Below are 14746 nucleotides of genomic sequence, written 5' to 3' on the forward strand. Positions count from 1 at the left end.
ACACTGGTGAGCTCATGGAATCTAAGGACAAGTTGAGTGACTGGGGCTCAGAAAAGACGGGACCCAGGGCTGCTCTGGGGACCTCAAGGATCTTCTCCCCAGGACACTGACATCACAATATCAGGCTCACCTGCCTGCAGGTGTGGCTCTGATGGGGTTTTGGAGGGATGGGGGTCCAGAGCCGATGGCCAAGAAAGAATTCTTGAAGATGTCTTCGGTGCAAAACGGTGATTTTATTTTTATTTATTTATTTAATGTTTTTATTTATTTGAGACAGAGAGACAGACAGAGTACAAGCTGAGGGAGGAGCAGAAAGAGAGGGAGACACAGAATCAGAAGCAGGCTGCAGGCTCTGAGCTGTCAGCACGGAGCTGGATGTGGGACTGGAACTGGTGAACCGCGAGATCATGACCTGGGACGCTCAACCAACTGAGCCACCCAGGCGCCCCCCAAAATGGTGATTTTATTGAAGCACAGGGCAGGGACCGTGGGCAGAAAGAGCTGCACTGGGGTTGTGAAGAGTGACTGGTTGTGTACTATGGAGTTGGGGGACTGAAGAGGAAGTCTCTTAATGGGATTTCCAGATGTGAAAGAGTGAAGGAGAAAGTTGCTGGAGGCCCAGCTATTGTCAAGGTTAGCTTGTCTTTCCCTCTAGCAAATCGAGATCATTAATAGTAGGGAGTTTCTGGAGATCAGGCTATTGATAAGATTGCCCTTTTCTTGTAATTTACCAAGAGATTTGCTAACCAATGGAGACTCCTGTCCTGCAGGACTCTGATCTCTAGTCAGTTACCCATTTGCTTTCCCCTTTCCTTTGTTCTTGGGCAGCCAGGAGTACGGGAGCAATGTCAGACACAGCCCACCTGGGGGGCGGTGATTTTTGGGGGTGTCAGTTGCCTTATGGTCCCTCATCAGCTCCACTCAGGCTTCAGTTCCTGGCAAGGGGGCTGGTATTCTCATCAGTAAGGTTTGGTCACCTACCTGCCTGTTGGGGAAAAGGGAGTCCATCCTGTGACTCACAGCCCACCGGAAGCACAAGGAATGGGTTAGAGGAAGTCCTCCTGAAAGAGGGAAGTTGTGGCTGGTCAGGGAAAATGAAAAGATACCATTGTATTCATTAGGATTAGTTTCAGTGAGAATGACAGAGACCTGAAGTGACAGCAGTTCAGACAAGATCAAGGTTTATGCCACTGGTATGTAAAAATCCAGGGGTGCCTGGGTGGCTTAGTCAGCTAAGCGTCCAACTTCGGCTCAGGTTATGATCTCTCGAGGTCCGCGAGTTCGAGCCCTGTGCTGGGCTTTGTGCTGACAGCTCGGATTCTGGGTCTCCCTCTCTTTCTGACCCTCCCCCACTCACGTTCTCGGTCTCTCTCAAAAATAAACATTAAAAAAAATTTTGTTTTTAAATCCAGAGGTGAGTAATTCAGGCCGGTATGTTCCTCTTATCTATGAAGCCTGAAGGTCCAGCTCCTTCCTCACGTACCAAGGTGGAGCTCAAGCCAGCACATGAGTTCCAAGAAGATGGGGAAACAGGGAGGCAAGGGTGGGGTGGAGTGTGAATGAAGGGTCTCTTCAGGGTGATCCCGGGAAGCTCCCTCGCTTCTTTTTTTTTGTTTGTTTTTTATTTTTCAACGTTTATTTATTTTTGGGACAGAGAGAGACAGAGCTTGAATGGGGGAGGGGCAGAGAGAGAGGGAGACACAGAATCGGAAACAGGCTCCAGGCTCTGAGCCATCAGCCCAGAGCCCGACACGGGGCTCGAACTCACGGACCACGAGATCGTGACCTGGCTGAAGTCAGACGCTTAACCGACTGCGCCACCCAGGCGCCCCAACTCCCTCACTTCTTACACCCCATCTGCCAGAACTCAGTCACATGACCACACAAAGCCACTGTGCGGGCTGGGAGATACAGGCCTTGCTAAAAAAAAAAAATCTATTCCCCCTCAGGAAGAGAAGAGTGGGTCCTACAGGACAATTGTCAGGTCCTGCCCCCATGCACCGTGTGCCATCTGGCTGTCCGGCACTCACACACATATATCTTTCCACACATGAAATATTTTTAGATGCTCTCACCCACCATAATGTAACCATCACAATCTCATACTCAACCAAGAACACCCTCACCCATCTTGGGGAGGGAAACACAGAATCCAGTCCAGGTATGGCGAAGGCCCCAATTCCAGGACCTCTGGGATGTGCCCTCTGCCTTCAGTCCTATCTCAAGTTCTGCAGTCTGTGGGCCAAACAGAAGTACAACCACCACCAACTCATATAGAATAACAAGAAGCAGGAGGAGGAAAGAGATGTCACAGATTCTAAACAATGATACAGCAAGCGAGGAAATGCAGCCAGACACTATCCACAGCCTCCATTTCCACAAGGAACAAGCCTGTAACTGACATCTTTCACTTCCCCTTTCACTACCCTTGCTGACATCCCCTTGCCTTTGGCCAGCATCAAAGTCAGTCAGTCCGTTAGAGTCTTTGTTCAAAGCTTCTGTTCCTGAAAAATCTTAGCCCTTGGTAATCCAGCCTGTGAAGGGATTCTGCCATGTTTTTAAACCTTTGTCCTTGATGTATGAGTTATCTCTTGCTAGGTAGCAAATCACTCCCAAACTTGGGGCATCTGGGTGGCTCAGTCGGTGGGGTGTCCAACTGTTGGCTCTGGCTCAGGTCATGATCTCATGGTTCATGAGTTCGAGCCCTACATTGGGCTCTGTACTGCTGGTGCCAAACCTGCTTGGGATTCTCTCTCTCCCTCTCCCTCTGCCCCTCCCCTGCATTCTCTCTCTTTCTCTCTCTCTCTCTCTCAAAATAAATAAACTTGAAAAAATCACTTGTAAGCTTAAAATACTTCAAACAATAGACAGCAAGCAGGGTCCTGTGGAATGATGATGGCCACTCCTACATTCATTATCCTGTGGAGCTGGGGGCGCCCCACAGACACACACTGTAAGTGGTACAGTGGGAGAGTATTCAATTAGCATGCAGGTAGAAACATCAATAGCCTATTCAATGTTGACTTCTTTTGTCTTCAAGCAGTACTCAAAAAAAGGCATCACAGGGACACTTACCTTGGTCAAAACTAAAAATTTGAAATGAGACTATGGAGAACCACTATATTGATACCTAAAAAATAATTTGCAATTTGCGTTATGCTTAGCTTTTTGTTAAGCTGTATAAAACTTTAAGCATTCCACAGACACTAAATAAATTTTGCAGTTTATTTCATGACAGTTAACATCAAGGAGAATAATCTGGATTTACCTAGATGACCCATGACTTTTGAAAGTTTATTTATTTGAGAGAGAGAGAGAGAGAGCCCAAGAGTGCATGGGGGTGAGACAGAGAGAGGGAGACAATGAGAATCCCAAGCAGTCTCCATACTGTCAGCACGGAGCCCAATGCAGGGCTTGAACCCATGAACCCACCTGTGAGATCATGACCTGAGCCAAAACGAAAAGTCAGATGCTTAACTGACTGAGCCACCCGGGCGCCCTGTTCCATGATTTTTAAATGTCATGCTTTTGATTCTGACACATCCTTGGAGTGATCATTCACTTAAAAAATATTTATTGTCTGTCCGCTATGTCTCATGAACATTAGTTTTGTTAACTGATGCTGATAACAATGAAAGACACTTGAAAACTTTTGACATTTTGTAGTTTAACAGAAACATTATATTTATTGTCTTTGGGTTTTATTTTTATTTTAACTCCTTAGTAAAGATACTTTCAAACATACAGAAAAATAGAGGAGCCTGACAAACTCTTAGGCACCTATAGCCCAACACCGATCATAATAAATATGAGGCTAGTTTTATGTCACCTTTCTCCTCATTCTCCACACTGGCATACTTTTCTTCTTTTTTTTTCCTCCTCCTCCTCCTTCTTCTTCTTCTTCTTTTTTTTTTTTAGAGAGAGAGAGTGAGTGGGTTGAGGGGCAGAGGGAGAGACAGACAGAGAGAGAGAGAGAGAGAGAGAGAGAGAGAGAGAGAGAGACAATCTTAAGCAGACTCCTTGCCCAGCATGGAGCCGGACAAGGGGCTAAATCCCATGACCCTGGGACCACGACCTGAGCAGAAATCAAGAGTTGGGCGCTCGACCGACTGAGCCACCCAGGTGCCTCTACACCGAAGTAGTTTAAAGCAAATTCCCTTCATCATAAGATTTTATTCATAATTACTTTAGGTTGAATCTCTAAGAGAAAGACTTAATAAAATAGCTATAAAGATATTAGCACCCTAAACACAATAATTCTTTAATATCAGATATGCCTAACTCATGGCCAGTTTTCTCGGATCATCTCAAAAATAATTTTTAAATATGGAAAATGTTAAATGTATGCAAAAGCAGACAGAGTAGCAGAGTACATGTCCATATATACAGCACCTGATTTAGCAATGATCAATTTTATGGGTCATTTTGGGTCATCCATACCCACTCTCACTATTTGGAATCAAGTTATATGACATTTGTGAGTATTTTAGTATGTATTTTTAAAGTACAAACTTTTGGGGCACCTGGGTGTCTCAGTCAGTTAAGCAACTGACTCTTGGTTTCAGCTCAGGTCATGATCTCACAGTTCGTGGGATTGAGCCCCATGTTGGGCCCTGCACTGACAGTGAGGAGCCTGCTTGGGATTCTCCCTCTCCCTGTCTTTGCCCCTCCCCACTTGCTCTTTCTTTCGAAACAAACAAACCTTAAAAAATATAAATTTTTAATAAATTTAACCATAACTCCATTATTAACCTTAAAAAATAATAATTCCTTAACATTATCAAATTTTCCCAATGTCCCTCTTAATTTTTTTTTTACAGTTGACTTTTTGAAAATAAAATCCGTATGTTGGATTTGTAGATAGAAGTCTCTCAAGTGTGTTTTCAGATTTCAAAGTTTCCCTTTAATTCTTTTTTAAGTATCTTTTTTGTAAATGTTACAATCTTGATGTTTCTGGCTGCATCATTGCAGACATTTAATATGTTCCTCTGGAGGGGCGCCTGGGTGGCGCAGTCAGTTAAGCGTCCGACTTCAGCCAGGTCACGATCTCGCGGTCCGTGAGTTCGAGTCCCGCGTCAAGCTCTGGGCTGATGGCTCAGAGCCTGGAGCCTGTTTCCGATTCTGTGTCTCCCTCTCTCTCTGCCCCTCCCCCGTTCATGCTCTGTCTCTCGCTGTCCCAAAAATAAATAAACGTTGAAAAAAAATAAAAAAAAAAATAATATGTTCTTCTGGTAATTAGGTCTAGAGGCTTAATGGATTCAGATTCCATTCTTTTTTCCAATGTATTTCCTCAGGAGTCACATGTCTGGTGGTTTCTTTTTGTGATGTTAACACTCATCAATGGTTAGTTGTTAGATTCATTAATTATTAAGGGCTATAAAATGGTGATACTCTGATTCTAACATTCCTGTTTTACTTATTAGCAGGGGCCCCTCAATAAAGAGAAATATACCCTTAAGTATTTACCCTGAAGTTCAGTTTATACAGAGGAAGTAGGATAAATGCTCTACTCTTTCACTTCATTTACTAGTTCACAAAAAATGAATTTGTCTCCAAGCACTTTCCAAAGGTAACCAGTGAGATTGGTTTTGGTTTTGTTATTGTTGTTAGGTACTGAATTGGGTTGAGTAGTGTTCCAAAAAGATTCCTGTCCACCTGGAACCTCAGAATGAGAACTCGTTTGGAAATAGGGTCTTTGTACACAGAATTAGTTGAGATCAAGTATACAGTGGCCCCAAATCCAATGATTGGTGTCCTTACAAGAGGACACACAGATAGACAGAGAAGGCAGCCCAGTGAAGAAAGAGGCAGAGATTGGAGTGATGCAGCTTCAAGTTGAGGGGCGCCAAGGATTGCTACAACCGCTAGAAGCTGGAAAAGCAAGGAAGAATTCTTCCCAGGCACCTTCAGAGGGGTTGTGGTCAGGACAACAGTTTGCTTTTGTTTTTTAATTATTACCATTTTTAGGGGGCACCTGGGTGGCTCAGTTGGCTAAGTGTCTGACTTGGTTTTGGCTCCAGTCCTGATCTCACAGTCTATGAGTTCAAGCCCCACGTTGCCTGCCTAGGATCCTGTCTCTCACTCTTTCTCTGCCCCCTCCCCTGCTCTCTTGTACTTTATCAAAATAAATATTAATTACTATCATTTTTAATGTTATTTATTTTACTTTTTAATTTTTTATTAAAAGTTTTTTTTTTTTTTTTTTTTTTACAGTTTATTTATTTTGAGAGAGAGCATGCAAGCAGGGGAGGGGCAGAAAAAGAGGGAGCAAGAGAGAATCCCAAGCAGCTTCCACACTGTCAGCGCAGAGCCCCACATAGGGCTCAGTCCCAAAAACTGTGAGAGTATGACCTGAGCCAAAATCAAGAGTTGGACAATCAACCAACTGAGCCACCCAGGTGCCTCTATTATTTTATTTTTTAAAAGACTGTGTTTTTAAGTAATCTTTAAACCAAACGTGGGGCTCAAACTCACAACTCTGAGATCAAGAGTCCCATGCGCCACTGACTGAGCCAGTCAGGTGCCCCTATTTTTTATTTATTTATTTATTTTTAGTTTTCTCTTTGAGAGACTGAGAGAGAGTGTGCACGTGAGCTGGAGAGAGGGAGAGAGAGAGAGAGAGAGAGAGAATCCCAAGCAGACTCTATGCTTAGCATGGAGCCCCACACAGGACTCAATCCCACCACTCTAGGATTGTGACCTGAGCTGAAATCAAGAGTAGGACACTCAACTGAGTAACTCAAGCGCCTCTTTATTTTTTAAGTAAACTCTATGCCACGCATGGGGCTCAAACTCACAACCCTGAGATCAAGAGTCACATGTTCTACCAGCTGAGCCACCCAGGGACCCTAGCACCTTGATTTTGGGCTTGTAGCCTCCAGAACTGCGAGAAAATAAACTTCTGTTGTTTTAAGCTGGTTTGTGTTAATTCATTAGGGCAGCCCAAGGAAATTAATACAAATACCATAATGAACTCAGAGATTGCCTGTATTTGGTATGTTTCATACTATTGTAGTTATTACCTTTACTGGTGCTTAGATTATCCCATTGAACCTTTTTAAATTGGCTTGTAACTCTTTCTGACAGAACCCTAGTGGTCTGTGAAAGCTTCCTTGATGTCTGGTGTGACAGGAAGTTCTAGGCTCATCTCGTCTGTACACTGTCTGCCCCAAACTGGGAATCTAGCTTTTAATGCGAAAACATATTCAGAGACTCCAAGCTGGGGACTAGAGACACTCATTGCTACTAGGTTGGTCACTCACTATTCCTTGGCCTTTTCAGGAAGTGAAGCTAGGAAACACACACACACTCACATTTTTACAATAAAGACACCTGAGTTCGTGCCACACCTCTGATTCAAAATCAGGACTACAGTGTTTTTACTGAAACTCATCAAGCTTATGAGGACAATTCATTTCTCCCATACAAAAATTCCTTGTTCTCAATAACACCAGTATAATTACTCATTACAGAACAAACACACAGCGGTTTCAGAATAACAATACAAACGGCACCATCAACAGTATGATTACTGAAAGTGATTTAGGAGCTTATTAGCAGTTTGTTACTTTTTTGGTACAAATTGTAGCCATGGCATTTCTTGGAATGGTTCCTCTCTGTGTTGTGCCACCAACTGGATATACAGGCTCATTGATTTCATTTTGCTTTCGAGCATTAGGGATTTTTAAAGAATTTTAACTTTGTTTTATAATTGTATAAAATATGTACCTGGTTCCAAACTCAAATTCTACAAAATGAGGTATGTTCAGGGAAGTACAGCTTTAATCTTCACCCTTTACCCTATCCTTTCCCTCTCGGTAAAGGTAAGCACTTTAAAACAAATGTATGGTTTATCCTTTTATTTAAAGAATAAACAAAAGAAAAAATAAAAGATCCCCCAAACCCCACATACATGTATATACGTGTAAATATGTATAGGGGCACCTGGGTGGCTCAGTTGGTTAAGCATCTGACTTTCGATCTCAGCTCAGGTCACGATCTCCCGGTTTGTGAGTTCGAGACCCACGTCAGGCTCTGTGCTGATGGCAAAGAGTCTGCTTGGGATTCTGTTTCTCCCTCTCTCTCAAAGTAAGTAAACTTAAATAAATATGTATATACATCCATCCATATATACATACATGAATATGGGTATAAATGCACATATAATGTGTATTTTTATACACACATAGGTTTGTGTGCATGCATGTACGCACACACACATCTATATACACTTTTGTCTTTTTTTTTTTTTTTTTAACCTAAGAATGAGTGTAGGGGATGGGGCACCTGGGTGGCTCAGTTGATTAAGTGTCCAACTCTTGATTTTGGCTCAGGTCATGATCTCACAGTTGGTGAGATCGAACCCCATGTAGGGTTCCATGCTGACAGCCCAGAGCCTGCTGGGGATTCTCTCTCTCCCCCTCTCTCTAGATGAATAAACTCTTAAAAAAATTTTTTTTAACGTTTATTTATTATTGAGATACAGAGAGAGACAGAGCATGAGCATGGGAGAGGCAGAGAGACGGGGAGACACAGAATCTGAAGCAGGCTGTCAGCCTGAGCTGTCAGCACAGAGCCCAATGCGGGGCTCGAACTCACAAACCATGATATCATGACCTGAGCGAAGTCGGACGCTTAACTGACTGAGCCACCCAGGCGCCCCAAAGAATAAACACTTAAAAAAAAAAAAGTAAAATGAAAAAAAAGAAAAAATAAAAAGAAATAAAAAAGGAAATAAATAGAATGACTCCATACCAGCACCTTGTCATTGATTCACATTGACCTTAATCTGTTGAAATAATGTTGCGTACCTGGAAAGGGCCCTTCAGTAAGAGAGAGGAAACTTGACATTTCTCACAGTGGCAACTGAGCTCTCCTACTTAAATCCATCCCACCCTTTCAAGTCTCCATGGGAGTCAGCAAAGAAATATAAGTTATTTCTGACCAACATTCTGGATCATCGTGTCCATCCTCTATTCCAGCAATGTAATCTAGGTGTTTCATTTTTGGGTTGCTTGGATCCATAGTTAAACATTATCATTGTAATGATTTTTTTGGTAACTATATATATATATATATATATATATATATATATATATTTGTATTTTGTATTTTTTCATTTCTTTACTTTTTATTGCATTGAAACCTCAAAATTGGAACTTTTTTTTAATTTTTTTTAATGTTTATTTATTTTTGAGACAGAGAGAGACAGAGCGTGAACAGGGGAGGGGCAGAGAGAGAGGGAGACACAGAATCTGAAACAGGCTCCAGGCTCTGGGCCGTCAGCACAGAGCCCGACACGGGGCTCGAACTCACAGACCGTGAGATCATGACCTGAGCCGAAGTCGGACGCTTAACCGATTGAGCCACCCAGGTGCCCCAGGAACTTTTTTATTTTTAAAATTTGTTCATTTATTTTGAGAAAAAGAGAGCACAAGCAGGGGTAGGGCAGAGTAAGAGGGAGAGAGAATCCTTTCTCTGATTATGGGGCTCGAACTCATGAACTGTGAGATCATGATCTGAGCTGAAATCAAGAGTTGGACACTTAACCAACTGAGCCACCAGGCGTCCCTCTTTTTGCAAATAACCTCTGTCCCCAACGTGGGCTCAAACTCAGGACTCCCAAGGTCAAGAGTGGCATGGTCTGCCAACTGAACCAGCCAGGTGCCACTAATTATGATTATTAATGGCTCCACTAGGCTTGTACTGTAAGGACTCCAGGGACCTAAGCATGGAAATAACTACGACTTTCTGGGTGCCCTCTATCTGCCTAGGACTGTGCTGGATGCTATGCACACTTGCTCTCATTTATTTCTCACAAATACCCTGTAGGATGGGTGCCCTTCTCCTCATTGTACAGAACCAGGTCACAGAGCTCCAAGAAGCTGCTGAATGTGGAACTCTGCCTCCCTGTGCTTTTCCCATCAGGTGAAGCTGGAAAGAAAAAAAGCCTACTATTTCCCTCACCTGAGCCTGCGCACTCACAGCAGGAGAGAAGGTTGTAGGCGAATCACTTGGATCCTGTTGATCAAGTGTGAATAAAATTATTTTCCTATTTGTGTCAGTGTCTTTTCTCCTACCTGCTTTCATAACCTTTATGAACCTCTGTGGAAATACTTTTCACACTGACTTATAATTAATTCTGCCTGTTTCTCAACTTATAATTAGCAGAATGTCTTCCCAGAGATGCCAGAAAATGGGGGCTGAGTTAAATGCTAAAGCAGGAGGCTAGGCTAATTTACCAGCCTGCTCTATAGCTTAGAACTAGTTAACCTTGATATACATTAAACCTCAAATCTTGTTAGTGTTCCTTCGTGTTCTCTTTGACCTCCCATTTTGTTTAATCACTGAAGGCTTTTTACCTTGCTCAGGGTGGTTTTGTGTTAATTCTGTTGGCCATTGCTTATGGCAACTGGATGCCTTGTTAAAAATGCCTTCTTGCCTCAAAGGCATTTAAAGAAACGAATAACCAAGGAGGATATACATATATATATATATCTCACATCCCTGCAGCCCATCTGGTCTTTCAACATACTTCTAATAAACAGGACTGCCAAATCTCCACCCAGTGAAAATCTTTACAGGCCTAAGAATAAATTCAGCTGATCTCCAAACCTGTTCACACATTGTCAGATTGATTTTGTAATTTCGGCAAATTTTCCACTGAAGACTCTAGCCTTTAAAATCTTTAAATTGTTTTCTAAATACTGTGCAAAGAAGTGTTCATTTTGCTTTTTGGGGAAGGGTAGCTTGAATGATGATGATAATTCAGCACCATGTTTTCTGCATCCTCAGAGATAGCATCCACTGAGCGCTGAAAGAAAAAAATAGCTTACCAAAAAAAAAAAAAAAAAAAAAAGGGAAGTGAGCTTTTTATGGCAGCAATAAATGTGGCAAAAAATAATGTTGCAAAAATAAGGGAAACTAAAGATTTGTGCAAAGACTTTAAAAAATATTATTTTAATAATAATAAAACTAGCCCAAACCCAAAAACCCTGAAATACTTACTTAAAATGGTCTTGGCCTGAAACACAATGGATAGTAAATATAAGATTACGAGCATCAAAAAGTACAATTAAAAAAAATATTTTTACTTTTAAATAATCTCTGCACCCAACCTGGGGCTCAAATTCATGACCTTGAGATCAAGAATTGCATGCTCCACTAACTGAGCCAACCAGTCACCGCCCCCCAAAAAGTACTATCTTTACACAGTAGACATTTAAAGAAAAATGGTAGTGCTAAATAACAGTCATAAAGACAATACTAGAAATGATTTATAACCTATTTTTAACCTTCTTTGTATTACAGATGAGTAAAATGAAAAAAAATTTTTTTAAATTTTTTTTTTCAACTTTTATTTATTTTTGGGACAGAGAGAGACAGAGCATGAACGGGGGAGGGGCACAGAGAGAGGGAGACACAGAATCGGAAACAGGCTCCAGGCTCTGAGCCATCAGCCCAGAGCCTGACGCGGGGCTCGAACTCACGGACCGCGAGATCGTGACCTGGCTGAAGTCGGACGCTTAACCGACTGCGCCACCTAGGTGCCCCTGAAAAATTTTTTAAAAATGATTTTGAACGTGAATTTATTTCAGGGAAGAGAATTTTTAAAAAAATAATTTTTCATGTTTATTTATTTTTGAGAGAGAGAGAGAGAGAGAGCATGAACAGGGGAAAGGGCAGAGAGGGCAACACAGATTCTGAAGCAGGCTTCAGGCTCTGAGCTGTCAGCACAGAGCCCAACATAGGGCTCCAACTCACCAATTGTGAGATCATGACATGAGCTGAAGTTGGACACTTAACCAACTGAGCCACCCAGGTGCCCCTCAGGGTAGAAAATTTTTAAGTGACTTCTATAAATGATTACTATTGCAAACCCATTTTGGGGCAAAGCAATTTTGCATTTAAATCTATTTTCAAAAAAAAAAATCTATTTCACACTGTTGCTTTCTAATTTTCTTAGAGGGCTAAAGGCTTGCTTTTAATTTTTTTTCAATGTTTTATTATTTATTTTTGAGAGAGAGACGGAGCATGGGTGGTGGGGGGGGCAGATGGAGAGGGAAACACACAATCTGAAGCAGCTCCAGGCTCTGAGCTGTCAGCACAGAGCCCGACGCCTGGGCCCGACGCCAAAGCTCGAACTCACCACGAGATCATCACCTGAGCCAAGGTCAGACGCTTAACCGACTGAGCCACCCAGGCACCCCAAGGCTTGCTTTTAATTTCATCAGTGCAACTCGTTTTTTCCTCACCTGTACCAAATTCCCAGACTTTCATTGGTAGCAAGAAGTAATGACATGAAATACTTTGTCTGAAACTAGAAATAAAGCATCTACCTTCACACCATGAAAATCTTTGATAGAAGCCTATATGCTGAAGTATGAATGTAAAAACTCACTGTCAAGAAAACAAAACACCCTGAACCAGAATACTAGAAGTTTTGTAAGTTTCAATATTATTACTTTTTTATATTAGGGGCTTAATTCATATCATAATTATTAAAAATCAAAATTAAAAAAAATAATGTTTATTTATTTTCCAGAGAGAGAGAGAGAGAGAGAGAGAGAGAGAGAGAGAGAGAGAGAGAGAGGCAGAGTGCAAGCAAGGGAGGAGCCGAGAGAGAGGAAGACACAGAATCCGAAGCTGACTCCGAGCTATCAGCACACACCCAGATGCAGGGCGCGAACCCACAAACCCTGAGATCATGACCTGAGCCGAAGTGAGACGCTCATCCGACCGAGCCACCGAGGCGCCCCTAAAGATTAAATTTTAAGGGCTCCTGGGTGGCTCAGGGCATCCGACTCTTAATTTTGGTTCAGATCATGATCTCACGGTTGGCGAGATGGAGCTCCACGATGGGCTCTGTGCTGGCAGCGTGGAGTCTGCTTGGGATTCTCGGTCTCCCTCTCTCTCTGCCCCTCCCCCCCCACTCTCTCAAAATAAATAAATAAACATTTAAAACAAGAAAAAAAGATTAAATTTTACATCAGTTAACGTTGAACAACAATGGCTGGAGTCCTGAAACAATCTAAGCGGGGAGCATGTTCTGCCCCTCAGGCCCTTTTTACAATTGCGGTTAGACATGCATTACATAAAACTTACTATTTTAACAATTTTTAAGTGTACAGTTCCGCAGGACTCAGAAGACTGACACTGTACAACTCTTTAAAATTCACTGTTCACCTTCTCGTGTATTTTAATTTTCCTACTTACCTTTAGGGGGCAGACGGAGACAACGCATCAGCCTCTCTGGGGGAGCATCCAGCCGCTCCTGGCCCACGCATGCGCGTCTCACCTGCGGAAGGTGACAAGGGGCGGGGTAGGGGGCGGGGCAGAGGTGCGCAGGCGCGGCGCGGGCATTGTGACGTCAGGCCGCGCGGCCCGGCTGGGACCAGGCGGCGGCTCGCGAAGGAGCTTCCCCGAGTGTGACGCGTGGACTCCGCTCCCCGCCGCCCGCCCGCCCCTGGCGTCGCCGCCGCCTCCCTCGCTCCCTCAGCGCGCCGAGCGCGGCCCAGCGGCCCGGGCGGAGGCCCGGGGGCGACGCGGCGCCGAGAGGGCGGGCGGGCTTCGGAGCGCCGGGCGGCCCGAGTCCGCGGCCGGTCGGTGCGCGGCGGGCGGGCGGCGGGCGCGGGTCTATATGGCGGCGGCTCTGTCGGGCCTGGCTGTCCGCCTCTCGCGCTCGGCCGCCGCCCGCTCCTATGGGGTCTTTTGCAAGGGGCTGACCCGCACGCTGCTCATCTTCTTCGACCTGGCCTGGCGGCTGCGCATCAACTTCCCCTACCTCTACATCGTGGCTTCCATGATGCTCAACGTCCGCCTGCAGGTGAGTGAGCCGCGCTCGCCTGGTCCCCTCCCGTGACCCTCCCGAGCGCGGGACCGCCCGCGCCGCCCTCCCCTCCCCTCCCCTCCCCTCCCCTCCCCTCCCCGGACGGCGAGGATGCTGACAGGAACTGCCAAGCTGGATGCTGAGTGTACGCCAACCACCGTGCATTTCTCCTGCACCCCACGGGAGAAAAATCCTCGGAGGTTATTGTTGTTCCCTCTGCAAAGGAGGCTGCGGGCGGGGTGGAGCGGCTTGCCCTGGCTGAGGGCCTACAGCTGGGGCGTGGGGTCCGCGGGGATGGTGGATGCTGGCACCGGTGGAAAGGCCCGGGAGAGGAAATTGTGCCCCAGGAGGTTACAAAAGGTTAGGTTTGCGAGATGGGGTTGTGGTTGAGTCTGCTAGTTACCAAACTTGACAAAGCTTTTCAGGAGATTATTTGTGAAACTTAAAAGGATTAGTTGATGTTTAATACTTGTATTTTCTCTCTCCTGGTCGGAGTGGAGGTGGGGTGAGGGTGAAGAGGGAACATTATTAAGTGGAAGAGGCAGAGAGACGCAAAACGTTTCAGAGTCCCAAAACTATTCAGATGTGAAATGGTAGACACATACACACTCAGAACCCTGGAGATCACTTTTGCTATAAGTGACAGTTTTACGTCCCTTGAATTAGCGATGTTTTTTGCTAGTAGGATGGAAAGTTGTCAGATTGAGAAGTATTCCTTTACAGGTGTGTCATAGATGGCTAAATACCAAACTCCTGTTGGATTCCGTTTACACAGCTTGGGGTGCCTGCCTCAGGCTTTGATGGAGGAGGCACAGGTTCCTGCCCTCCTGGAGTTTACAGTCTGACAGTACTTGTGTTGCTTCCCGGTGTGCAAAATGAGGAAGCCTGAGTGGTAGGACCAGGCACGTTGAGACCGTG

General features: G+C 44.3%; 1 protein-coding gene and 1 long non-coding RNA gene across 4 annotated transcripts in view; one reads left to right on the plus strand and one right to left on the minus strand.

The window, feature by feature from the left end:
- Positions 1 to 439: 439 nt before the first annotated feature.
- LOC123382647 lies at positions 440 to 13448 on the minus strand. Its single transcript, XR_006591319.1, has 5 exons — positions 13216 to 13448; positions 11008 to 11023; positions 9967 to 10830; positions 3830 to 3903; positions 440 to 1061 (listed from the first exon to the last, which is right to left on the minus strand). It is a non-coding gene; the product is annotated as an uncharacterized LOC123382647 (long non-coding RNA).
- Positions 13449 to 13507: 59 nt separating this feature from the next.
- The window catches only part of LOC111558207 (small integral membrane protein 10-like protein 2A), a 66339-nt gene continuing 65100 nt past the window's right edge, over positions 13508 to 14746 (plus strand). For 2 of the 3 annotated variants that reach the window (XM_045048150.1, XM_045048151.1), the window contains exon 1: positions 13508 to 13825. In XM_045048150.1, coding sequence (XP_044904085.1) covers positions 13640 to 13825 — 186 coding nt within the window. In that variant the 5' untranslated portion in view covers positions 13508 to 13639. The remainder of the gene's footprint in view (positions 13826 to 14746) is intronic. The other variant, XM_023247071.2, reaches the window with a different exon arrangement.

This window comes from Felis catus, chromosome E3 (assembly GCF_018350175.1).
Source record: "Felis catus isolate Fca126 chromosome E3, F.catus_Fca126_mat1.0, whole genome shotgun sequence".
In the NCBI taxonomy this organism is placed as follows: domain Eukaryota; kingdom Metazoa; phylum Chordata; class Mammalia; order Carnivora; family Felidae; genus Felis; species Felis catus.